The 27,036-nt window shown below is 40.4% G+C and overlaps 1 protein-coding gene across 10 annotated transcripts in view; it reads left to right on the top strand.

Annotated features, from left to right (window-relative positions):
- Nucleotides 1–27,036, top strand: part of LOC139977729 (uncharacterized) — a 144,358-nt gene that overhangs the window by 61,391 nt on the left and 55,931 nt on the right. For 3 of the 10 annotated variants that reach the window (XM_071987263.1, XM_071987265.1, XM_071987267.1), the window contains exons 1-2: nt 17,402–17,676; nt 18,852–18,939. The exons of 4 other annotated variants lie outside the window; for them this stretch is intronic. In XM_071987263.1, coding sequence (XP_071843364.1) covers nt 18,893–18,939 — 47 coding nt within the window. In that variant the 5' untranslated portion in view covers nt 17,402–17,676; nt 18,852–18,892. Of the gene's footprint in view, nt 1–17,401; nt 17,677–18,851; nt 18,940–27,036 lie in introns of those variants that run through there. 3 more of the 10 variants (XM_071987271.1, XM_071987273.1, XM_071987264.1) reach the window with 3 other exon arrangements.

The raw sequence follows: 27,036 nt of genomic DNA on the forward strand, positions 1-27,036 counted from the left end.
CATGTCCACAAGCTAATGGTACACATACATAATTACACGCATCGAAACCAAAAGTTCGTTATTTACCAAGCATGTTCATCAAAGTGTCATGTGACTTAAGTCTCATGATCCTTTATATCACATATAAATAACACCAAGGGCTTGTTTGAAAGTAATGATAACATATAAAGTAGTGTTTTTGTTGCCGATATATTTGGTCTTACATTCTACAGTTCTATCTTACGAACCTATGTGATGACATTTTCACCTCATGGTTCTTTACAAAATAATTTCTTTTCATATAAGGATATCAAGAACAGGACTGGGCCTATTTGTAGTTTTGGCCAAGAAATTACAAAACAGATGTGAATTTTTTTTGCTAGTTTTAGGGTTAGTAATTTGTAGAATTGAGAGGGAACATACAGTAGCTCAGTAATTAGAGCACTTGGGTATGGTGTGGGAGGTAGTGAGTTTCAATCATGGCTTAGGCGGTAGGCCGTTCTGTGTAATGTTAGCGTACCAACATTATTGAAAGCCTTATGACTGTCTCTTTGCGTATGAGATTTTTCTTAAGGCCTTCCTCTTTGCTAAGTATTATAATTATTAAATTGTTTTGTATATAATTTCCGTTTTCTCTATTATGCTCTGTTATTCATTGAAAAGTGCTTTGATATATGCTTTATGTGAAGCACTGTATAATAATGTGTATTAATTACTATTACATGAATTCCCTTAGTGTTGCTAGCTAAAAGATCATTTAATTTAATTTAATTAAGTTTCATCAAATTCTATCATACATACTGAAGGAGTATGTTCGCATGTTTTCCGTCACACCAAATAACCCCCTTAAAAACCTCAATTAAACACCCGAGCAAAAGCGTTAATGAGTAAATGGGCAATGGCGGACTAGGTTGATATCTGATAAAATCAGTTAACTCGGGGTATTATTGCTTCAATCTCCCATACCAATGTGAATAATATTAATTTATGTGACAGAAAATATGTTTGAGGACAAAACAAAATAGTACTGTTACGAGAAAGCAACCTTCTTTTCTCGTGTATACGTATTTTCTATCTTGCCTGTTTTACTCTTATAAAATGTTTCTTACTTTAATGTGTAAGCTGGGAGGTCCCTAGTTTGTGTAATTTAAGTATCAGTTTATTGCTGGCTGAGAGAGTTGGTTCTTGCTTCCGGGGCTTTATGTAAACAGTCCGGTGTGTAACGATATGAAAGTTTGTATACTTGTATGACACCACTCTGTGGTTGTCAAGCGAAGCACGAGAACGTAATTAAATTTTGTTAACTTTATCAAGCGTTTATTTGCCTTCTCTGTGTCAGTTTGAGCACAGAACGTGAAGATCACAACATGGTGTCAGAAGTGAGTGGTTTAATGACCAAAGTATAGGGTTTTGTTTAACGTCCAAGGTCACAAATTGGCGATCTTGTATGATCAACCTGAGGGTAATATCCGAATCTAGTCTATTTTACGTAAGCGTGTTAGGCTGCCGTAGCATCTAATACAGTTATTGCACGTGTAGACGTTAAAGATAACGTACAGTAGGCCTTTTGCACGTACAGTATAACATTGGTGATTGCCGTGTTTATGAGCATAGCCTGTGTGGAGACGTTTCCGAGTATTGCGTTGTATTTTGTGTGAACATAAATGATCATAGTACTGAAGCAATTTACAGCGGGTATCGTCTAGAAGGGTTGCTAAATAACGTTTTGTGTTGACACCACAGAGTCAAAGTAAAGTCGTCACATTGAAGTCGACAGTAATAAAAGAGTCATTTTGTGATAGGCCAAACTCCCAAAGTACATAAAAGTAATTGAAAAGAGTTAAGGTCTGTTTTTCAAATTCAATATCATTGTTAGATCAGACTTTAGCCGTAGAGTAGCATAATTTTGGGACAAAAATGAGTACTATTACAGTGCCATTACCACAAAACTTGGACCTCAGGGGTAATTTGAAGAAGAACTGGGAGCAATTTAGATTGTTGTGGGATAGTTATGTCACTCTGACTGAGTTGGATAAAAAAGATGAGAAAATCCAGGTGGCAACATTTGTAACTTGTATAGGCCCTGAGGCATTGAAAATCCACAACAATTTGCCATATGAAAATGCTGTAGATCGTACAAAAATTGCAAAAATAATGAGCTTATGGGAAGCATACTGTATTGGGCAGACAAACGTAATCTTTGAAAGATACAAGTTTAATAACTGCACTCAGGAACCGAATGAATTGTTTGACGAATTTGTTGTGAAACTGAGAATTTCTGCATCCTCGTGCGAATATGGCACACTAAAGGATCAAATGATTCGAGATCGTATTGTATGCGGCATAGCTAGTAGAAATACTCAGAAAAAATTATTGCAAACAGCAGATTTAGATCTCCCAAAATGTATTAACATTTGTAAGGCGGCTGAAGTGGCTGCAGCACAAATAAAAGGTATGAGTGATCAAAGTACTGAAGTCCATGCTGTCAAGTACAACCCAAAGACAAGATGCCACAAAGGTAAATGGGTTGAAGACTGTAGGTACTGCGGAAGAAGTCATGAGGCAGACAAAATGAAATGTCCAGCATATGACCAATCTTGTTCGAAATGTGGAAATATGAATCATTTCGCAGTGAAATGTAAAACCAAATGGAAGTCAAAGAAAAAGTCAGATTTTCATAAGAGTCATGGGAAATCAGTCAAACAGGTTGACTTGAGTAGTGAAAGTAGTGACGAAAAGGCACAATCTTCGAGTGAATCCGTTCTGTCTGTAACATTACAGGAAGATGTTAACAATGTTGATATAAACAGTGAGTCCATATGCGTCCAAATTATATGCCACGTTCCAAGTTGAAGGATCACTTGCAAAGTTTCAAATTGATTCAGGGGCATCATGTAATGTGATACCTGAAAGGTATGTCCCTGAAGGCACTGCGATTAAGGAGTCAGACCACAAAAATCTGAGCATGTACAACAATGATCCAATACCAATTGTGGGGACTTGTAAACTGAGGTTGAGAAACATAAAGAATATGAAGAAATATTCTGTGCAGTTTGTTGTTGTGCAAGGAAACAAGCAAGTGCCACTTCTTGGATCGCGGGCATCACAGCAAATGAAATTGATTAAGTGTTGTATGAAAACATAGATAACAAACCAACTGAAAGTTCTGAAATTAAAGGGGAAGTAAAGCAAATAGAGAAAACTAACTTACCTCTGAAAAAAGAAAATGTGATAAAAGATTATCATGATGTATTCACAGGCCTAGGGTGTATGCCAGGTAAAGTACACCTGGAAACTGATCCTGATGTCATGCCAGTTATTATACCACCAAGACGTGTTCCACTATCTATAAAGCTTAAGCTTAAAGAGGAGCTGAAACGATTGGAAAAAATTGCATGTGATAGAGAAGGTTGATGAACCTTCTGACTGGGTGTCAAGTCTGGTTAGCATAATCAAACCCAGTGGTAAACTGCGTGTTTGTATTGACCCTCAACCATTAAATAAGGCTCTAAAACGGGAACACTATCCGTTGCCTGTTATCGAAGATATTTTGCCAAGTCTTAATGATGTAAAGGTATTTAGCAAATGTGATCTGAAAGAAGGATTTCTCCAATGTGAGTTGGATGAAAGTTCTTCCAAGTTGACCACATTCCAAACCCCATGGGGGAGGTACAAGTATAAACGCATGCCGTTTGGAATCTCCCCAGCACCTGAACTCTTCCAACAAAGGCTAGATCAAAACCTTGAAGGGCTCGAGGGTGTTCATATCATAGCTGATGACATATTGTTCACTGGCAAAGGAAAAACAGAAGCCGAAGCAGACAAAGATCATGACCGAAACATGACTAAGCTGCTTGCAAGATGCAGAGAGAGATCTATTAAGCTTAACAGAGATAAGTTTGAATTTAAGTGCAAAGAAATCAATTTTATAGGGCATGTCGTTACTAAAGATGGTATTAAAGTCGACCCAAAGAAAGTTGAGGCAATTGGAGATATGCCTAAACCAACCGACATTGCTGCAGTACAACGGTTCGTTGGAATGGTGAAATACTTGTCTAAGTTCCTTCCAAGCTTATCAGACACGTGCGAACCGATTCGACGTCTAACACATAAGGACGCGAAATGGAGCTGGGGACAAGACCAAGATGCAGCATTCAAGGAGGTGAAGCGTAGTGTCAGCAGCACACCAGTATTGAAGTACTTCGATCCGCAAAGCGAAACTGAAGGTCAGGGAGACGCATCGGAAAAAGGAATCGGTTTCACACTGATGCAACAGGGACAGCCGGTAACATTTTCGAGTAGAGCGTTAACCACCGCAGAGACTCGATACTCACAAATTGAGAAAGAACTTCTTGCGTTAATCTTTGGTTTGGAGCGAAACCACCAATTCACCTATGGACGCAAGAGAAAGCTTTGGACAGATCACAAGCCATTGGTTTCAATCTCTAAGAAACAAATCACGACTGCCCCAAAGCGCCTCCAACGGCTACTTCTAAGACTGGTGCAGTATGATGTTGACATTGTGTACAAGCCGGGAAAGGAAATGTATCTCGCAGATACATTATCGCGAGCTTTCCTACAGAATGAGGAACGATCTGCAGTGGAAGTCGAGACAGAAAGTGTAAACATTATAGACTTCCTTCCGGTATCTAAAGCAACTCGCAAGCAAATTCAGGATTCGACCAACAGTGACCCTGTCTGTCAGAATCTGAAACGATACATTACAGAGGGCTGGCCTGAAGACAAAAAGCTATTGCCAACCGGAGCTAGCCTATACTTCCAAATTCGCGAAGAGCTTTCCATCCAAGATGGTATCATATTCAAAGCACAGAGATGTGTCATCCCTACACCTCTGAGAAGGGACATTAAAGAAAAACTTCACAACTCACACACTGGTATCGAAAGTACGCTGAGGAGAGCGAGAGATACGGTTTATTGGCCAGGTATGAGTAAAGAAGTCAAAGACTATGTGGAACAGTGCAGTATCTGTAATACATACCGCACTCAGCAATCCAAAGAACCATTGGTGAGCCACGACATACCAGATCACCAGAGAGAAAAAGTTGGTGTCGATATTTTCACCATCGATGGTACAGATTATCTCTGTATTGTGGACTATTTTTCGGATTACTTCGAAGTTGACACGCTCTTAAACAAGAAAGATGCGCCGGCAGTGATCAAAATCATGAGGCGATATTTCTCTACACATGGTATACCAGTTACAGTTCAGTCAGACAACGGACCACCTTTCTCCTCCCGTGAGTTCGCTGATTTCGCGCAATCATATCAGTTCGACCATGTAACCAGTTCGCCGCTCTTCCCAAAAAGCAATGGTAAAGTCGAAAACGCGATAAAGACCGCTAAGAACTTGATCAAGAAAGCGAAGCACGATAAGCAAGATTTCTATCTTAGCTTGCTTAGCTGGAGGAATACTCCTTCAGAGGGTCTGTCGTCATCGCCATCACAACGTCATTTTAGTCGAAGGACTAGAACAGTTATACCTACTGCCAAGAAACTTCTCACACCTAAGGTTGTGAAGGAAGTCAAGCAGAAGAAAAAGAAGAGAAATGAAAAACAAGCACGATATTACAATCGTAGTGCTAAGCTTCTTCCAGAACTGAACAAAGGGCAAACAGTACGCGTTCAACCATCAGGACGAGAGAAAGTATGGGAAAAAGCTAGCGTTGAAGAACTCGTCAACAAACGCTCCTACAAAATCATCACAGAAGATGGACGTGAATTCCGTCGTAATCGTAAACATTTACGAGCTACCAAAGAACCACTGATTGACAGAAGCGAGCTGTTCTATGATGTAAATGACTCACAAAACGCACTGCCAACCAGTGTCGATTGCAGCAACAACGATGCAGCACGTAATGAGAGTTCAAGCACAACTCAGGAACCAGAACCATATTTAAGAAGAAGCCAAAGGAACCGTAAGCAGAGACCCGATTGTGTTTGCTGTAAATGACCTATATTAGGCCATTGATGAACACTTGTTAGCGTTAAGTGTTTGCAAATATGTTTTAATACTTTTAATAGTAAGAAATATGATTAGTTTTGAAAAAAGGAAATTAGAGTTTAAAAATAGAAGTTAGATCTAAGAAAGTGTTCTTTTAAAGAAGGAAGGGTGTAACGATATGAAAGTTTGTATACTTGTATGACACCACTCTGTGGTTGTCAAGCGAAGCACGAGAACGTAATTAAATTTTGTTAACTTTATCAAGCGTTTATTTGCCTTCTTTGTGTCAGTTTGAGCACAGAACGTGAAGATCACAACACGGTGGACAAGACCGCCTTTGTTCTTAGTATACGGGGAACTAGGGGTGTATAGACAGTGGGGCGGGGTTAGCTCATATTTCGTATAGCACTGTAGAGAGCGTTGACCGGCTGTAATTGGGTTATGTCGCTTGTCAATCTTACTTGCTATTTCTTAATTGGTCAGTTAATTTGTGTATAGGATTCTGCACAGTTACGGAGTCATTTGTAATGTCGTGCAAGGAGCGTTTTAGGCATTAAGTTGGGGTATATTTAGTGTAAGTTGCTAGGCAGAATCTATGCCGAATTCGTACGTTGTTTTAGGGACTTTGGCTTCTGCAGAGGATCGAGTTATGCACTCTGCAGCTGCGCTGCGTAACTGATTGTGCCTGCGCAAGGTCGTCGCAGCGTAGGGTTCGCGGGCTGACGAATCTCATCGTTAGCTGCGCTGCGTTGTCCTTACGCTGCGCCGCCCTTGACGCAGTACCTATAGTTAGGCTGCGCTGTGCCTGCGCTGCATTGTCCTTGATGCAGCGCATATAATTAGCTGCGCTGCTAGGCAGCTTACATATTAGGGATTAGCTTGCCTTGACAGGGCTAGTTAATGTACGCCACCCTTGTTATTGTGTTTAGGTTTTACTGTATTACTTTCTGTTTATATTATTTGTTTATTACTTTACGAAAGATGTACGACAGGTACATTGTATATATAATTATACTTTTTAAACTCTTAATGCCCTGTGAGTGTATTCTTTTCAACGGTGTCCTCGAGTCTCTCTCTCTACAACCCCCTTCCTTACTTGCCGAATGGGTACTTCACCATACTACCGAAGCGGAAAGCGTTACATTGGTGGCAGCAATGGAATTTTAGGTGCATTTCCGGTCGTATGGTGTTAGGTATTTCCCTGCTTTGTTAGTGCGCTCCCATTTTTGCTCAGTCGGCCTGCCAAAAATATCAGTACTCAGCAGGTTCGTCGGACTGTCGTGCACTGCACATTTTCACACTGGCTGCGTAATCTAACAAATTTATGCTAAGCCACTGAACTTAATCTTTGTTGTGTTTACGTGGACATTGTCATCAGAAACAGTCGATAATGGGTAAGATGTATTTTGTAATTATAAGCTTGTATCATAAGTCTAAGTCTTGGTATCCAAGATGACCAAATTTCATGTATTATTTAGTGATTCCAATGAAACGTTACCGCCAGTGCGGCCATTGTAAATTAGCCTAGCGTTATGTTGTTGGAAAGTAGCGTGATTCGTAACAGTTTAAATGGTAATCTACTAAGTCATATATGTCCTTTAATTCTATCAAACACACACACGATCGTTCATATTATGTTCACGATATTTCAGGGTTTTATGAGTGGGAATATTTCAGTAGAAATTGTGTGTTTTATCGATGGCTTATGCACCGTGAGAGCTGCGGTTAATTATTATAGGATATTTATACACATGGTCTGTGCTAAGACAGGGGTCACGCTGGTTGTCATGGTGTCATGAATATTCATGAGCTATGTGGATTCAGTTGTTGTAAAGGTTCAGTGACCTTGTGGAGACTTTGTGATAGCCTCTATTGTGTTATAAACAACGCAGATTTGTTCAGTTTGTTATTATTGTGTTTTACTGCAAGTTGTATCGCAAGATGTACTAATGAAAAGATGTAATTGTTGTCATGTTTATGTTACAGGGTTGAAGTCGGGAAAGTTGATGTCTTAATTGAGAGAATGTTTACGATTTGTGAGGCCTAGAGCGGTCATATTCACGTGAGCACTGTTGTATTATTTATAGGTTTCATAGAATGTAGCACTGTATTTGTGTATCGCTGTGAATCAGTCTATTGTAAAGTCTTATATTTGCATTAATGCTAATGGTCACAACCTGCAGGTTGAGATATTGTGGTCAGAAGACGATTGTGACATATTCCCATATTCCTACCGTGTTTCTCTTCATCAACCCAATTTCAGTGTCATCATATATAATGTTTGATATCGTGTTACGTTGTAGATTTATCAATTAAGCATGTTTTTTTGTTATTTCCTTGATTCTTATGTAGTCACCGAACAACGAATGTACAACTTGAAGAAAGTAAGACACAGTTAGAACCAAATAAAGAGTTTAACTGATGGTCGTCTAAGTAATTGTCATTCTTCGTGTTTGTGTGACGTGACCGTAGAGACCGTAGAACGCCCTCTACACCAAACTGGCTCTGAGCCCAAGAGCAGTTACATATGGTGAGTTGACAACGATGTCTGGGACCAACCCTTTTGATGGCAGTTCAGTCTGCAGTGATCAGGTGGCGTGGACTCTTCCTGAGAGATCATCTGGTGTCGGGGATCTAATCCAGCTACTAGACGAGGGACAGCGGAGATTCTCAAAATGCGATCACAGACAGGCGTGGCGCAGACCGGGTGCTGCTGGAGGTACTGGTGGCAGATCGGACCTTGCAGATCGAGGGGCGTCAGAGACGAGGACAAGTGAGGGATATGGTGTTTCCTCTTACTTGGAGGCGAGGAGGACCTTTACTATGCAGGCTGAGGATCCCCGAAGGCTGTACAGGAACTGAGGCTGGAGCCATCTGGACGTAGAGACTGGGACGAGAGACGGGAAGGTGATCTCGGGTTCGGTGCTCCTGGGTACAGGCAGATGGATGACACCTACAACCGGCGGGTTTCTGGGAATCCATTTAAGGGTCCTGAGAGGGTCAGGGACATTGTTGACAATAATCTAGGTGTGGACTAACAAACCCCAGTATGGGACTGGGTAGATGTACATGAAAGGAATGACAATATGAACCGACCTTCAGGATGGCCGGAGGAGAGCGTGAAGGGGGAGAGCTCACAGACAGGAGGGTCACTGGTGTAATACCAGGGGTAATAATAGTCCTAGCGGGATAGGAGGAGGGATGTTACGCTGGAGAGATGGGGGTTATCATGCCACCCTGGTGAGGGAGAGCCTTGTAGACCTGGATACGTTGGGTATCCAACTGTTGGTGTCATGGGTAACAAGGTTTCTCTAAAGAACACATTTGCAGAGAAGCCCCCAGATAGAGTGGTGACCTATGAGCCACCATTTTCCGAATATAGGCCTCAAGTGAACAGAGTAACGGCCCCCACATATGACGGTTCAACCCCGTGGGAAGACTACGTGGTACAGTTTGAACTGATATCAGAACTTAATGGTTGGACTGAGCAAACGAAGGCGCTACAATTAGCGGCAAGCCTACGAGGGCCGGCTCAGGCGGTTTTAAGTGACCTCGAGAGCGCAAAACGTCGCGTATTTCATTGTGTGGCTTGGGCCCTTGAACAGAGATTTGGTTAGGCGAATCAGACGGAGCTGTTCCGGACACTCCTAAGGAATAGGAGTAGGCAACCCGGTGAGACGGTATCTGAGCTTGCGCACGACACTCAGCGCCTCCTATCTAGAGCGTACCCTCACGCACCAGTTGAGATGAAGGAAACTCTTGCAAGAGAATTCTTCATTGACGCTGTAGGCGATAGTGACTTCAGGTGGAAGATTTACCAGGGGCGCCCGAAAACCTTTAACGAGGCGGTTAGCATCGCTGTTGAGCTCGAGGCTTTTGCGTTGTCTAAACAGAAGAGAGTGAACATGAAGAGAGTGAGGGCGGTAGGCGAAAGAACGAGAAGTGTGAAAGAGGACGAAAGTCTCAAAGGGATGAGTGAAGTCTTAAGCAATGCTTTGTCGAAGGGTTTCGCTGAGTTGACGGAAAACCTCAAGAAATTACTGCGGAAAGACACAAAGAATAACTTATATGAGGGAAAAGGGAAGAATACGACCATAACAAGTTGGAACTGTGGGGAAGTGGGCCACGTCAGGAGAGATTGCACGAGCTCTAGAAAGGAGGAAGCATCGAAGGGAACTGAACTTCAGAAGGAAAACTGCTAGGAGTTGACCTTGCGGGGCGAAGGTCAACTTGTTTCCAAAATGAGCCCACAGAGCTAGCACTTTCGCGGAAGCGATTGTGGTCAGTTGGATCCAATAGTTTGTATGTAACTGGGTAGCTGGAAGGTGTTAGGGTGAATTTCCTGGTACACACTGGTGCTGAAGTTACTGTAATACAGACGGGAGTGTTTAGGAGACTGACCACGGGAAAAGCTTTGCGACAGGATAAAGTTCCTTTAGATTTGGCTGCTGCTGACGGTAGGCCGCTGACATTTCTTGGAAGAGGAATCTCCTTCTGAAAGGGGGTGAACTTGAAGTGGGGCACGAAGTTTTGATGGCGGATATCGATGCTGATGCGCTTCTGGGCTATGACTTTTTGAAGTTATACAACTGCACAATTGACGCTGGAGCAGGAAGGTTAACAATAGGGAAGAGGCAACTGGAGCAATTGAGTACAGATGTGGATAAGTCTGTTGGAACTCGGGTTGTTGTTGCTAACACTGTAGTTGTTCCTGCCAACAGCGAGAAAATTGCGAGAACGTCTGCGCAGATGGATATGACGGCATGTGCAATTGTGGAGTGCAGCGAAAACCTCTTGAGACGTCGACAGTTGATGGGGGCTAGGGCACTCGTGGACCCGTACAAGGGAGTGATTCTTTCGAGGCTGATGAATGTGACAGACCAACCAGTGACCCTTTATGAAGGAGCTTCTGTAGGGCAATGCAAGCCCGTTGAGCTAGTAGACAGAGTCGCTTCTGAGCGGGCGAAATGCCGGACGGTGACTAAAGGGGAGAGGTCAGGAGCTAGAGGGATAACTGCGTTGGGAGAACACCTTGAAATTCTAGCCGAAAAGAGTTGCGTCAACCTTTCGAAGGAAGAGATGGATAGGGTAAGACAGCTTCTTGAGGATAACGCAAATGTTTTCGCTCGATCGAAAGAAGACCTTGGTCGTATGGACTTGTGTAAACACGAGATCGATACTGGTACTGCGAAACCTACTATGATCCGCCCGGTGAGAAAACGGTTAAAACTATATGGTGAGAAGCAAAAAAAGTTCCATGACAAGGCCGTACACATCCATACCTGTAAAGCTGGAGACATATTTTGGCTCTTGAACACCAAGAGAAAGAAAGGTGTGTCTCCCAAGTTACGGAAACGATGGGACGGTCCGGGACGGGTGATTAAGAAACCAACGGATGTTGTATATCGAGTGTAGATGGGACCTAAGAAGAAACCAACCGTTGTACACCATAACCGTTATATAGGAGACGATCCACCATTGTGGTTACTGACACCACTGAAAACTCAGTCTTCAACGCTCCTGGTTGTACCCACTATAGAGGAACTGCGAAAACACTAAAACAGAGAAGAAAATATCACTTTGTTTGGTGGCTCTACCATCTCTCGTCCAAAAGTTTCCCCGGAAAACAGAAACAAAAGAAGGAAGATATCCCGCTGGGGAAGATACCCACGTAGCGCCCTACCATCGCAGGCCATTTTTTATTAACTCCCTGCTCAGACCAACACCTCCGGAGCTATCACCACTGTAAAGTTTTTGTAACGGTCGACAAATTTGAAAAGAAAGCTTTAAATGTAACTCACACGTCCAATTTAGAGGTGAGGCAGATAAAGCAACAAGAACACGCAAAATCTTTCCCTGCCTGATAATCGCGGTGTATCTCACATTACTTCCGAAATTTTAGTGACACTTATACCACACGAAACTTCTGCTCGTTTCTGCTTTATTTAGTAACCACCCAATTTGATTGTCTGTGGACCGCGGAAACTTATATTTTACGTGTTTTACTTTGGACGCTCTGCTACGGTATTTACTTTTCATGGAGTTGAAAGTTACAAGTTGTTCATGGACAGTTGGACACTTAAAGATTAATTTTGTTATACTTTTACATGGACGACTTTATTACTTGTTTATGAATATTTCCATTCATGTGTTCTGTTTGGATCGTACGCAGGTCAGTCCTGTATTCATGATTCTAATTAGCCGACGTAGGTTGTAACTTGAATTTTGATTTTTGTTTTGTTTTGCCGTTAAATGCGAGGACGCATTTGGTTCTTGGGCAAGAAGGGGTAGTAAAATCAAATTAATGTTTTTATCCTGCTGTATTTAAGCGTTGCATGGGTGAAACTCAAATTGTTGTGTTGCTGATGTTCTCTCTCATTGTTTATTTTGTTGTCTGTCAGGTGTGGCGGAGTGGGTTAGCAGTAGTAGTTTCTGCACAGGTAAAGTCAAAGTCAGACACTATTGTGAAATGTATATAACCGTGCGACATCTAAGTTTATCGTTGAATTTTCTTCTCCTGAGTTTGTTTCCACCAAACAAGTTTTACTATTTTTTTTCAAATATTTTGTTTATGTTTACTTTTTTTATTTATTTTCCATGCTATTATATTTTGAGTTTATGTCATGTTTTCCACGTTAAGTAACATTTTAATGTTAAGTTTGTTCTTGCATACATGAACGTTCACTTTGCGGGTTATGCACTTGATAGGTATTCCGTTGTTTCGACTAACGAGGTTTTCCATTTTGATTTAGGTTACACATCTAGTTCATGATTTAGATGGTAAAGAAATGCGAGGACGCATTTGTATCTTGGGTGGGAAGAGTGTTACGAGAAAGCAACCTACTTTTCTCGTGTGTACGTATTTTCTATCTTGCCTGTTTTACCCTTACAAAATGTTTCTTACTTTAATGTTTAAGTTGGGAGGTCCCTAGTTTGTGTAATTTAAATATCAGTTTATTGCTGGCTGAGAGAGTTGGTTCTTGCTTCCGGGGCTTTATGTAATCAGTCCGGTGGACAAGGCCGCCTTTGTTCTTAGTATACGGGGAACTAGGGGTGTATAGACAGTGGGGCGGGGTTAGCTCATATTCGTATAGCACTGTAGAGAGCGTTAACCGGCTGTAATTGGGTTATGGCGCTTGTCAATCTTACTTGCTATTTCTTAATTGTTCAGTTAATTTACAGTACGTTTTTTAAGTTTCATAATCAAATATAGTGTGCATTTATTTTTGTCTATTACAGCAGGGTTAAACACATCTTAAACATGGTAAAATATACCATAGCTGGAAATTATCATATGAAAGACATGCCCACCTTACTTATTCTGAGGTTTTGTCAAAAACGTAGTGGACAATCTTTTTTTCTCTGCTTTTCGGTTGGAAAGAGACCGGTATTAAGATACTTTACAAGCTGCGATGACATATTCTCTTTAGGGGTACTGAAGGGCACTGTCCATGGCTTGAGGGATACCAGATGCTTTCTAAATGGAATATGTTGATGTATTGAAATGATAAAATACATATAACGGCATCTCTTCATAATCATAAGCTCTCAATTCCATTGCTTAAATTTCAATGTTAAAAAATAATTAATTTTAATTGCAAGGAAATGATGTCATCACTGAATGGACTTCCCCATTTATTTAAGTTGGTGAACAGTTTTTTCATCTCCTAACTGCATCATAATAGAAAGTTGGGATTTTCATTCTTGGAGTTGTTTGAATTCTCAACAACATTAACTTTGTTATTTTTTTCAGCCTATCTTGGATAATAACTAAAGACTTACTCATTATTGATTACTTCTATGATAACACAATCATTGTTATATGATACTAGAAACCCCATAGTCTTGTTTTAATGACGTACTGCACGTACTAAGCACAATTAATGGCAATGTGTACCCGAGCCGACCAGGATTTCCTTAACATTTCATTAATAATAGTTATAAAGCCATTCAAATGAAAAAAATTGAACCCTCTTCACAAATTAGGGTATTAGTTACGTCAAACCGTGTTCCACTAATTTCTAATTCAGTGGCAAATTGTTCTCTTTTTGAAAGAATATGGCAAATGATGTGTATTGGACTGCCTGTGGTAAACTGAAGCAGAAATTAGGTAAAATTGTAAAACTTATGTCTAGTTACTAGAATTCTAACAACAAACGGTACTTCTGTGGCACACACATCCCAGTATTGCATACATAAAACTGCAATGGCAGAGGATCAAGGAGATGCTGCTCCTGTAAGACCTTATAGCTTGTTGGTGAGCTAAGCCTGGCAACATAAGCATGGTAGTGTTATGAATAAATACAGTTTCAAGCTCACCTACTTAGAAATAAATTTTTCCTGATTTCACAAATAAAACAAGTGAGAAGGCAAACTGGAGGAAGCGCTGCCCAAGCCCGCTCACTGTACAAAACACCATTAACTAACATAGATAAGGCTCTGTAGACCATTTGTCCATCACCAAGACCTAAGCCAAACTTGTGCTGCCTCTTTTACCTTACAATTCAAACTACTGATGTCAATAACCTTTCCTCGTGTTGAAGCTATATTATCTGCTTCCAAAAAAACAAGGAGACATGGTATACAAACACTGCATCAACTGATGTTTAGTGCCAAATTCAAGGAGAATTTTTTCTTCATATTTTTGGTTTTTCTCGCTAAGGTTCTGAAATAGCTTTGTTTGGATTCAATCCGCAAGCTAGTGCAGTATACAAGAGGCTCAAAATGTGACATCTGATCTGCATAGTGGATTAAAAAGTGCCTGAGGTAATATTACTTAGATATGCCAGCCTTATAATTATACATATTACATAGCCTAATGTAGGTCTAACTTTATGTTTGTAAATGTTCATTTAAGTTACTTCCATATACGACAGCGTGGTAAGCGCCCGTGTATGTGCAACCATTGTATGGGTTGACTTTGATGTCTCTTGTCAGTGAACCTAGTCTAAATCTTGACAAAATAACCATAGATTGCAACATGTCTAGTATATTACCGTCTAGTATATTAAACCATTACGAACTTACGCCAATGTAGCTCTTAAATCTCAGATTTGTTCGAATTGCTAGTTGATGATCGAAGGTGATGATGGTGGTGATGATGGTGGTGGTGGTGATGGTGGGGCGATGGCGATGGCGGTGGCGGTGATGATGAAGATGATGATGATGATGATGATGATGATGATGATGATGATGATGATGATGATGATGATGATGATGATGATGATGATGATGATGCCTTGACCAATATAATATTAGTAGTAGCCACCGAAATTTAATATGCCTCGTATTCCTTAAACATACCTGGTTCTTTCCAGTTCGTTTACGCGTTACTGGGAATCATCGTGCCTTCCTTACTCAGTTTGTTTTAGGTTAAACAAATCTGAGTAATAGCTTGGAAAGACAATAAAAGATATGTTTGCAACTTCCAAGATGTATTATTGATACTAAATTTACTTAGTCAAGTAAAATAAATGTAATGTATTTTAGTTGGTTAATGAGTAAGTAACGAGTATGAATGCATATTTACCCATGCAAAATTGAATAGTTTTACTCAATTCTCCCTCATTTTGTTTTGAGTCGTAAATATTAGGCATGCAAAGTACATTTCTGAGTAGTCAAATGAGCCTAGAAATGTTTTCAGAATACATACACAAAATACGTGTGTTCCCTATTCACCCTTCTGCCGTACAAGCAGGTATATTCGTCATAGCTATATTGTCATGTTTGTTTTGACTTAAAGTCAACTTACGTGACCAGTTGTGAAACATTCCAGGCTAGGAGATATAAACCAAAATATCCTTTGTTAGGACGATGTGCCAACTAACCTCTTATTGAAATACACGCATTAATAGCAACAACAAATCAAGTTAATTAAGTCTCAAGTTCAAATAACTTTATGAACATGATATTAAGATGGGGTATTCAAGTTAAGCAATTAACCTAGATCAATTTTGTTTGTTTATGCGTAGCCCTGTTCAAACGTGCAGTGGTATTCCACATTCTCACACTACTGGTTGTTTTTCCAGGTCTCCTCAAGTTTACTGCTGTGAGTGCTATCGGAGCTGAATACCTCACCGTCGTTTTAAATAATTCACAATTGGTAGTGGTGGTGGGGAGGAGGGTGCGTAATATTTTACAACTGTACATTGTTATTGGCCTCAGGAGAAAAGGGGCGGCCAGGAGGTACGGGCCCCCAGAAGAAAGAAATGCATTTCGGAAGGAGTAGTTTACACTTAAACTTATATGAAAAGTATTTCCATTGTTATGGAAGATATGTTAAAGCGCTGATCGGGTCTAGTGAGGAAGCTTTCAATACGTACCACCTACAGAAATTAAATCACCCTTGCTGAGATGTGATTTTGTCCTTTGCAGGGGTTATCTGAAAGCTTCAGCCAACGGCGGGGGGGGGGAGCGGTCTGGCCCCTTGATGACCACTACGACCTCGGATACATTCCACAGAAATGTATGTGTAATACCTTTTGTTTACTTGTATATTTGCATTCCCAAATCGTACAAGACCTATCTTAAAGTGTTTAAGCTTCTGGGGGACCTGAGTTCTCAGCTAAGACATTGTGCAGTTGTTCAGCTATTCACTGAAAGTCGGTCTCGACATCGGTTAACATCTGATCTCTCTTGAAAAATGTTGAATGTACAAAAGTTTCATCCCAAATTTGAATTTCTAAAATATTAAAAATTGATCATTGGTTCACCGTTAAGCTTGATATGAGGATGGGTTAGAAGTGTTCCCTAGCCCCTTAAACTGTCCAGTACACTTTGTAGATTGTGTTTTGCACTTCCAAGTTGAATGATTGCCCCGCACATGACATCTCCCCCACTTCAGAATTTCTGTTTCAGCCACTAATAGCAACAAAGGAACTTCTCTTAAAGAGTACTTTTCTGGCGACTTAAGCTGGCAGGATAACGTTAAAACTTGCTGTAATTTCACAATGGGAATATAATATGTGGGTGTCCCTGCATTCACAATTTTCTGTTCGAGAGTACAAAACAGCTAATTCGAGTTCACTACTGACTTCCTACTATGACTCAGTACACGGTCTACATAATATGTAATACAATGGTAATACAAGGTTCTGTTGATACATCCATAGTGTGCCTACACAATGAACACCACGTATACATTCTACTGTGAAAAGTACTGTTAGAAAGGTGTGATACACGAAGGAACAATTAAGACCAGCAATGCTGCAGAGGCAGTCATTCAAACAAGGTGTCAAAAAGTGACAGAAAGTTTCCAAAATGGCGTGATAACTGTACCTCAGTTGAAAGCTTTCATAACTTTTAAGGTCAGCGGTATGCTTTCAGTTTAACTCAAACAACCCTGACTTTAATAAATGTAGAAGACACCTTTGTCATTTTTGGAGTAGGCGTATTTGCAAAGCACAAAATACAAATCAACCTGAGAACCCAGCTGTGGCGCTCAATGCAACAATAGGGTACTTATTGTAGTGGGCGTTGTTAGTCAGTCACGCGATCAGTTTTGATATGTACAGTCTAGTTCAGTTCAATATTCTGCTTTCATATTGCTACTCTCACGGCTCATTTCTATTTGTCGTCTTTAAGTGGCGTCATCCTCAGCATATCGGGATAACTTCCTCCTCTTCGGGCTACATCAATACACTCTCCGTCATCATTTTCAGCTCGGGTGTCTCTTTTAAGCTGACGAAGAAGGATTCAAGGCAACATCACACAAGTGAATTATATTGACTTTCAATGTAAGTGTTCCACTTTCTGTATGTATTACAGCATTACACAGTTATATCGTATTATACTTGTAAATGGCTATGGTTTAGACGGTAGCTTTATGAGTTATTCCGGCAGTAGGCAACGTGACACTTAAGTTTAAAGAGAAAGGTAGTCTATAGTCTTAGCTGAGACCACCACCGTAATATCCTATTACTAACTCTAGATATGGTTATATACCCATTACCGTATAAACCGTTTGTCCACCAGGAAGTGTAGGTTAAGTTATATGGGTTTCATAATGGCAGATGATCGTGGCAAGCTTTACGTTCCTGTTATATCATGTTAATTTATATTGTTAAATTTAATCAACTTTCTACTGATATATTGTATTGTTTTCATCGGTGATTAAGCGATTCGTAAATTGTGGATAGAAACAAACAATATGGAACTGTTGCCAGATACGTTCATCAAAATTTGTGATGGGATTGAAGATTTTCAATAATTATTTCAATGCAGCTATGGGAATATGCTTTAAGTAGATTGATTAGTATATCAAGTTTAAGCGTGAAGTTATTATAGCGTTATTACTGTATCTTACATATCACTCCATTATAAAACATTCACTCTTAGTGAGTGGTCAAACTCGATTCAGATGAAAAACTGTAGACTCCTCTTGACGCTCTTGTAGTGTAAGCCTATTGTCAACTCGTAAAATACTTACTTCATTATTGGAAATCTTAATGAGAGAACTAACATGTTTGCATCAATATTTCTCACTGTTACACTATTTTGTTTACGTACATCACACTAGTTATTTATAATACCATTTGATACTGCATTTGAGGTACATTAAAAAAAAATGATATTTCTACTAAATATGATTTAATTTGACTGTACTTAGTTCAACACATTAATTCTTCCAAAGATTCAATCACTTCTGGGACGCACTTATTTTATGCTGTATATTTCTCAACATCGATGACACCTTGTATTAAAATTATGTGTTCCGAAAGTAGCCTATTGAACATGTCTACATAGACCAAACAACGCTGTGCGTATGTTAGACATATTTATATATATAGTTTTCAAATCAGTATATGTTGAAGGTGCAATACTGCTTACTTATACGAAAGACAGAAACATTTTGCACTTGTGTTATATGATTACTATGAACCTTTAATTAAGTACTATTATTTCGGTTTAGTTGAGCAGGATCGTGCGAAGTTTTGAGATATCTGTCAGAAGATGGTTTGGAAACCTGTGAAACTTTGGAAGCAGCCCACCATCACACCGTAAGTAATACCCTCTCTAGTAACCCGCCTTAATCAATTGCCTCTAATGTGACCCCCTCCCACTTTACCGAATTAAGTCCCCCATCTGTTTAGACTGAAGGTTACACCCATCTCCCACTTAACAATGCATTATTCTAATATGGCATAAATATATCCATGTGTTCCTTTTAGCGATGCTACGGTTAATTTCTTCCTCGGCTCTTTTTTCATTAAATTGGCGGAGGCATAACGAATTTGTTTGATGGTGATGTCGTTATTTGTGCGGGTGCGTCTGTGTGTATGCGACACTGTGTTTGTAAACACAATAACTCAAAAAGTATATGATGGCCGAAGTTAATGCATTGTATATGGATTTGTCTTTAAGTTAGTATAAGAACCCAATTGAAATTGGTGGATGCAAATAGACATACGACGTCAACTGATGTCAAAGTCTGAAAACTTTATAAACAAGATAACCCAAGAAGGAAGGACAATGTCGTTAAACTTCTAGCCATAAGCCAAGCTCGGATGGACTTAATACTTGGTGTGTTATTTCTTTAATGAGGACAATAATTTGTTGTTTTATATGGAGATTAAAGATCACTTGAGTTCAACACAGGTTACAGTCTGAAAACATTGTAAAAACTCTAAATTAAAGTTTAGATGAAATTCATAAGTCGTATGTGAATCCATCTAAGCTAGTTCAAGAACCTTATTATGTTCTAATGAGGTCCAAAAATTAAAACCTTGTAATAATAATAATAACACATAATCTTGATATAAACATAACTCCAAGCTTAAAACATACGTTGTAAGACACTTTACCGTAGTGAGTACAAAGAAAGCATTTTGTTATGTTGCGGTCAAAGCTCATGTGAGGTCAATAGTGGTCAAAGTCTGATAATGTTGTTGTGACAGTGCCACAAATATTGAAACTTGAATGGGCTGAATGTGTGGTATAGAGATTCATATTAGTGAGTGCAAGAATCATTCTGTATTTATAGTGGAGGTCAAAGATCGTTCAAGGTTAACAGTGATGGAAGTCTGAGAATCATGTAAACACCATAACTCCAGAGGTGCAACTTAAATGAACTAAATAATTTGTAAGTAGGCCTACATTCACCTGGGTCAGTACAAATATATTGCTTTTTATGAGGTCAAAGGTCATTATATATAAGACGCCAACGTCACTGATACATTCAGGACTAACCCGTGTGTAGAAACAAACAGGTATGCTTAGCACACAGACCTATAAATATAGTATTACTCACTGATGAAATCTCAGTATTCATTAATGCGACCGTAAATCTAATTTCAAATTCTTTATCTCTCTTCATAATGAAGCTAGAGGGTTGCGCTCTCGTATTTGAGGCTGTGGAATATAAATACTAGAAATAATGAGGAGAAATGCGGAATTTATATATTTTGATATTCAAAGGGAAGTCTTATAGTTGGTGTGTAGTAGGTTGTTTTGTTGAGATACATTTCATAGTAAAAGGCAGTGCGTTTGCTGATAAATGTAAACAACCGTTACTTGTCAGTTATACATGTTGCATTGGCGGCAACTAGTTCGTTTTCATAGCATCGTTTCCAGACAGCAAATAGTCTTCAAGGAAACCTCACGATAGAGAAGAATATCAAACAACATTGACAAGTGAAATTCAAAACCTGTCAATCAGAAGTTTGAAACTGAAACTAGAACGATTATACCGTTCTTAAATTTAGATTTAGAAGTAAATAAAACCGTTGTATATCAATGCCAATATATACATAAGTGCTTTGACTGCTATGGTGCAGACGGAATGGTGGTAACTGGAAACAAGCAGGAAAAAGTCATCTCTGAGGTAAATAAGTAGCTCCATCTATTGGCGACGGACAAGACTTAGATACTGGTAGCTTTGTTTAAATTCACTAGCTTAGACAGAGAAATGGCTAAGGGGCGTGGAATACGGTAAATCACATGTTAATTTAACGTCCCCCTCTGTTTTTTGCGAGCGATTTATCGGCGTCTGCAGAAAATATCTGAGCGGTCAAACAAACATAGGGATCTCGATAACTGGTTCATTGATTTACATTAAAAGAATCATCATGTTAACTGCTTAATCGTCAAATATATTCGAAAGAGGCCCGGCGGGGTTTAGAGGGCCAAGCCTTCAGACATTGAAGCGTTTTGAAATATTTAAGTGGCGTATAGCAAGGAGCAACAGCCCCCCCCCCCCCCCACAGCACCTCCCCCCCCTAAATCGCTTTACTTACCATTTTGGTGGGTGTACGAAGAGACGTAAGAAAGTGATATTTTTTTGAAACGTTGTCTTTGGAGGGTGGGTGCAAGGTTATTTTATTTTCGTTGGGATCCGCCTTACCAGAATATTTACGCCGCGGTGTTATTTCTTTTCAAGAGGACCATTCCTTGGGATGTGTTTTTAGCCCTGGTGTCCTGGATCTGTGTAGGTTTGGATATTCTTGTTCTCGAAACACGCACACATATTACTTTTCAGAGCGAACTTTTTTTATATCACTGGAATTTGTTTAAAGCCCTGGTGGGGGGGGGGTGACGAATTCACCGGAAGCTGTTAAAGTGTGAGAAATTCCTTCGCAGAGACTTGGAAGCATAATAATAAATGTGAGAGAAATGAAGTACTTTTACATCAAGGGTACAGATAAATAAGTGGTTTCATTTCATTGTAATCCGGATTCGATATTCGTGAACACAATCAAGTGCTGAAATACTAACCAAGAGACAAACCGCACCGCTCCAACATCCCTCAAGGGGTGTAAAACCAGCCTGAATTAGGTGTGATTGCCCCACCGCTCCCCTTGATTGATTGAATGTATGCTCCGTGTGATCCTTGTAGACTAGAGTTTCCGTTCAAACATTAATGTATCATTTTACTTTTATTATTGATCTTATTGAATAGATGTCATACGGATAAAAGCCAGGTTTATCTATGAATGATTAGCCAGGTTTATTATTAATGTACCATTAATGTAGTTTGTCGTATAAATGAGGTATTTGTATGATTTGATTTGATTAGTGAACAATGAAGAGCTGTGGATATTTTAAACGAAAGTATAATTTAGCTATAGGCATTTCTCATGCCATATACAACCATTATATGTCTTTGAAATATCCATATTATATTGAACCAGAGGAACTTTACGCGTGATCCCTTCCATAAATCTATCTTTTGTGGTTCGCATTTCGGGTTTGGAGCTCAGAGAACAGATTAACGCCGTACACGGGCAATATCATAAATTTTGGTAATTCACTACAATACTGCATAATATTTGAAATTCCCTTCTGGATGTGCTTCTTTGTGAAGGATATATAAGCGTAGACAAGGGGTCCCTTTGTTCATGGAAATGCACTTTCTATATGATATATCCTTATAATTAAACCTATCTTTGATAAGAATATGACGTCCCCTAATGCGAAAAGCACATTGCGGCCGCTTTGTAGAGTGTAAAACTTTATTTGATAATTGTTATATATCAGTATCACGCCATCTATTTTGGTAAAGTTGTTGTGACCTGCATGTGACCTGATGAAAATAAACAGTTCAATATGGCCGCATGTGCTGTAAACACTTAGCATTTGTCTTCTTGTTATATCGCTAGGAATCAGGATAATCCTCCATTAATCCAGGGTATAACAAACTGGCGACGAGGATGGGAGGAAGGAGTGTTATATATCAGTATATCGCCATCTATTTTGGTAAAGTTGTTGTGACATGCATGTGACCTGATGGAAAATAAACAGTTCAATATGGCCGCATGTGCTGTAAACACTTAGCATTTGTCTTCTTGTTATATCGCTAGGAATCAGGATAATCCTCCATTAATCCAGGGTATAACAAACTGGCGACGAACTAAGGAAGAACCTATAATATAACCCAGAATATTTCTGTATCGTAAACATGGCAGTTTACGGGAATATCGGGCCGTTTGACAACACAGTCGAAAGCTTCGAAGATTACGCAGATCGCTGCGATGCCTTTATAGTGGCAAACGATATTGCCGAGGCGAGACAGGCTAATTTTTTTCTCGCTATGGTGGGCGCTGACACTTTCAAGCTCTTGAAAACGGTATGTAGCCCAGACAAGCCGTGTACACAGACGTACGCGCATCTGAAAACCATCCTGAAAGGACATTTTTCACCGAAACCGATCGTGATCGCTGAACGTTTTAAATTTTGGGCTGCTTCACAGTCTGAAACCGAGTCAGTTGCAGACTTTATTGTTCGCTTGAAGAACTTAGCAACCCATTGCGATTTCAACGCATTTCTACTGGAGGCACTGCGAGACAGACTGGTCTCGGGACTGCACACAAGATTTGTGAAAACTCAGACGCAGCTACTCTCAACCGCTGATCTGACGATTGAAAAAGCTAAAACCAAGTGCCTTGCAGACGAAATGGCTGGCATAGCAACAAGGGAACATATCGATGCTGGAAGTTCTGTGAGTACAAACAGATTGAATTGGCGGAGCCCTCAAGGTCAAGGACGAAGGGGTCAGGGGACTAATAGAAACAACGACAAGCACAATAGGCCTAATCAGCAACCCTGGCAAGCTAACAGTGCACAATCATGCTATCGCTGCGGGGGAAGCAACCACAAGCCCGATGATTGCAGGTTTCGCGAGGTAAACTGTCATTCGTGCGGGAAGAAGGGTCATATTCAAAGAGCTTGCCGATCTGGGGCTAAGGGACCTCAAAGCCAGAAAAGTTTGCAGAATCAGACAAGGACAGGGGGTCACCGCAACCACTCCGTCTCAACTAGCTATAGGCCTATGGAGGATGGTGAGCCTAACGTTAGTTCTAGTAATAAGGACACTAATGAACAGTATGTAGATAGTGTTAAAACTGATGAAAGTGATTTACATTATGGTTTATATCATACATTATCAGGTGTAAAGACCAATAAGCCGTATTTGATTACGTTAGTGGTAGGGGACACTAATGTTCCAATAACCATGGAAATTGACACCGGTGCGGCTCGTTCCACCATTTCGGAGTATGTGTACAAGTCCAGTTTGGCCCATTACCCCATAAAGGATACCAATATAACCCTACGTGGCTATTCAGGTGAAAAGGTGCCTGTGATAGGGAGTATTGTAGTCACGGCAAAGTATGGAGGTACTAGTTGTAGGATGGATTTATTGGTTGTCAAGGGAAGCCGTCCATCCGTTTTCGGCAGAGACCACTTGAGTAAAATCAAACTGGACTGGGAGAATATTTTTGTGGTATCTGAGCCAAAACCAGCAAAGGTTGGAATCCAAAATTTGGGGAATCCTGTGTCACCAACCTTGGAAAATTTGTTGAGTCAAAATCAGAAAATATTCTCATCAAGGGAAATGGGTATTAAGGGATTCTCTGCTAGGTTGAGGGTGAAAGCAAAAAGTAGACCCAAATACCAAAAGAGTAGGCCAGTGCCTTACTCATTGTTGTCAAAGGTGGAAAATGAATATGAGAAACTTATCAAGAATGATATAGTTACCCAAGTCAACTATAGTGAATGGGCTTCACCAGTTGTGCATGTACAGAAGGGAAACGGTGAAATAAGAGTATGTGGAGACTACAAAGCTTTGAATGATTGTATTGAAGATGAGGGATACAAATTACCAAATACTAATGATTTATTTGCAAAACTGGCACAGGGAGGTACACACCCTAAGGTATTTTCAGTGCTTGATTTATCTGGTGCCTTCAATCAGCTGTTTCTTGATGACGAATCAGCTAGGCTCCTAGTAATGAATACACATAAGGGGTTACTGTCACCAAAACGTTTGTGTTATGGGGTGAAAACTGCACCAGCTATTTTCCAGGAAACGATGGACAAAATATTATCTGGATTAGACAATGTATTTTGTTACATAGATGATATCTTGATTGCAACTGAGAATGAGAATAGTCACCTTAAGGCCCTCGATGCAGTGTTTGCGAGGTTAAACATGCTCAATGTTCGGCTGAATGGCACAAAATGTCAATTCATGAAATCAAAGATCAGGTATCTTGGTCATGAGCTCACCAGTGAAGGTGTGAGCCCTTTGCAGGACAAAATCGAGGCCATACAAAAGGCACCTCGACCAACCAATGTATCTGAATTGAAGTCCTTTCTGGGCATGGTGAACTATTATGGCAAATTTGTAAGGAATCTCTCTTCTCAGATGCAACCATTGTATGCCCTACTGCAACACAACATTAGTTGGGTCTGGAGTGATGACTGTGAGCAAGCTTTTGTTAATGCAAAGAATGCTTTAGCTAGTAATCAGGTGCTCACCCATTTTGATCCAAATAAACCTCTAGTGTTGAGTGTGGATGCTAGTCCATGTGGACTTGGAGCTGTTTTGGGCCATCGATATCCAGATGGTTCAGATCGCCCCATAGCATATGCCTCTAGGACATTGAGTCAGACCGAGAAGAATTATGCCCAAATCGAAAAAGAGGCTCTTGCCATTATTTTTGGGATCAAGAAATTCCACTTGTATGTATGGCACTAATTTCACACTTATCACAGATCACCAACCGTTGACTAAGATCTTCGGACCAAAACATGGTATCCCGGCTTTGGCGGCAGCTAGGATGCAGAGATGGGCAGTGTTATTGTCCGCATATCAGTACAATATTGAGTACCGCTCTTCTGCAAAGAATGCAAATGCAGATTTGCTCAGCAGACTCCCAGTTGGGGAAGCCTCCAGTGGTGACCCAGAGGAGTATTTTGTTTTTGAGACAGTCCTAATGGAAACCCCTATTACTGCGACTGAAATTTCAAAACATACAGACAAGGACCCAGTTTTAGCCAAAGTTTTAGAGTTTACTCTATCCGGCTGGCCAAATCATTGTGTTGACCCTGCCATACAACCATACTTCACACGCAGAGATGAGCTATCCCTGGAGGATGGATGCCTTATTTGGGGGCGTAGAGTAATTATTCCATCCAAATTGCATGAGCTTATCCTGAGTGAACTTCATGAATGTCATCCGGGCATGAGTCGGATGAAGGCACTTGCTAGGTGTTATGTGTGGTGGCCAGGTTTAGACAAGGATATTGAGGATAAAGTTAGGCTGTGCACGCAATGTATACAAGTGCAGAAGGCGCCTAACCCGGAACCATTGCTGTTATGGCCATGGGCCACACAGCCGTGGCAGCGGGTTCACATAGACTATGCAGAGGTCAAAGGTCAGAATTTCTTGCTAGTGGTGGATAGCCATTCAAAGTGGTTGGAGGTATTACCAATGAATACCACAACAAGTACTGCCACGATTAATGTGTTGAGAACACTTTTTGCACGTTATGGGTTACCCATTCAGCTAGTAAGTGATAATGGTCCTCAGTTTAGATCTGAGGAATTTCAGAACTTTCTGAAGTCCAATGGTGTGGACCATACTACCATCCAGCTACAAATGGGCTTGCAGAACGCAATGTTCAAACTTTCAAGAATGCTTTTGCTAAGTCAAGTGGGGAGACATTGGGTCACAAGGTAGCTAATGTTTTATTTACTCTTAGAAATACCCCGAACACAACTACCGGGAAAACTCCATCAGAGTTATTTCTTAAGAGATCCCCAAGGACTAGGCTCTCTTTAGTGAAACCTAACCTGCAGAGGAAGGTGGAAAAGAGACAGGATGCTGCAAAACAGCAAAGGGACCGCAGTTCATCAGTGCGGCAGTTCGACCTTTATCAACCAGTGAGGGTGCGAAATGTTAGGGGGGGGGGGAAGGATCGATGGATTCCTGGTACCATAGTGAAAGTCAAGGGGCCTCGTACATATATTGTTAGGATCCCTGGCAATAATCGTAGGTTTGTACACTCAGATCATCTTATCCCTGACGATACTGGTGCAAATGTTATGGCTGGAAAACCAAACATCAACTCCCCTATGGATGATGATGTTGTGTCAGTTCCAGTTAATGTACCTCAGACAACTAGGGAATTAGGGCAGAGCTCTAACTTGGATCAGCCAGGATCTTCCACCACATCCCCAGTAGTATCTGGTAGTCCTGTCCACACAGGTCAAACCCCAGTTGTGGTAGCAGAGTCACCTGCACCATCAACTACAGTAACCAGGTCAGGCAGAGTTGTCAGACCACCCAAGAGGTTAGAGATTTAACTATACCCTC

Source organism: Apostichopus japonicus, chromosome 12 (assembly GCF_037975245.1).
Source record: "Apostichopus japonicus isolate 1M-3 chromosome 12, ASM3797524v1, whole genome shotgun sequence".
Lineage (NCBI taxonomy): Eukaryota > Metazoa > Echinodermata > Holothuroidea > Aspidochirotida > Stichopodidae > Apostichopus > Apostichopus japonicus.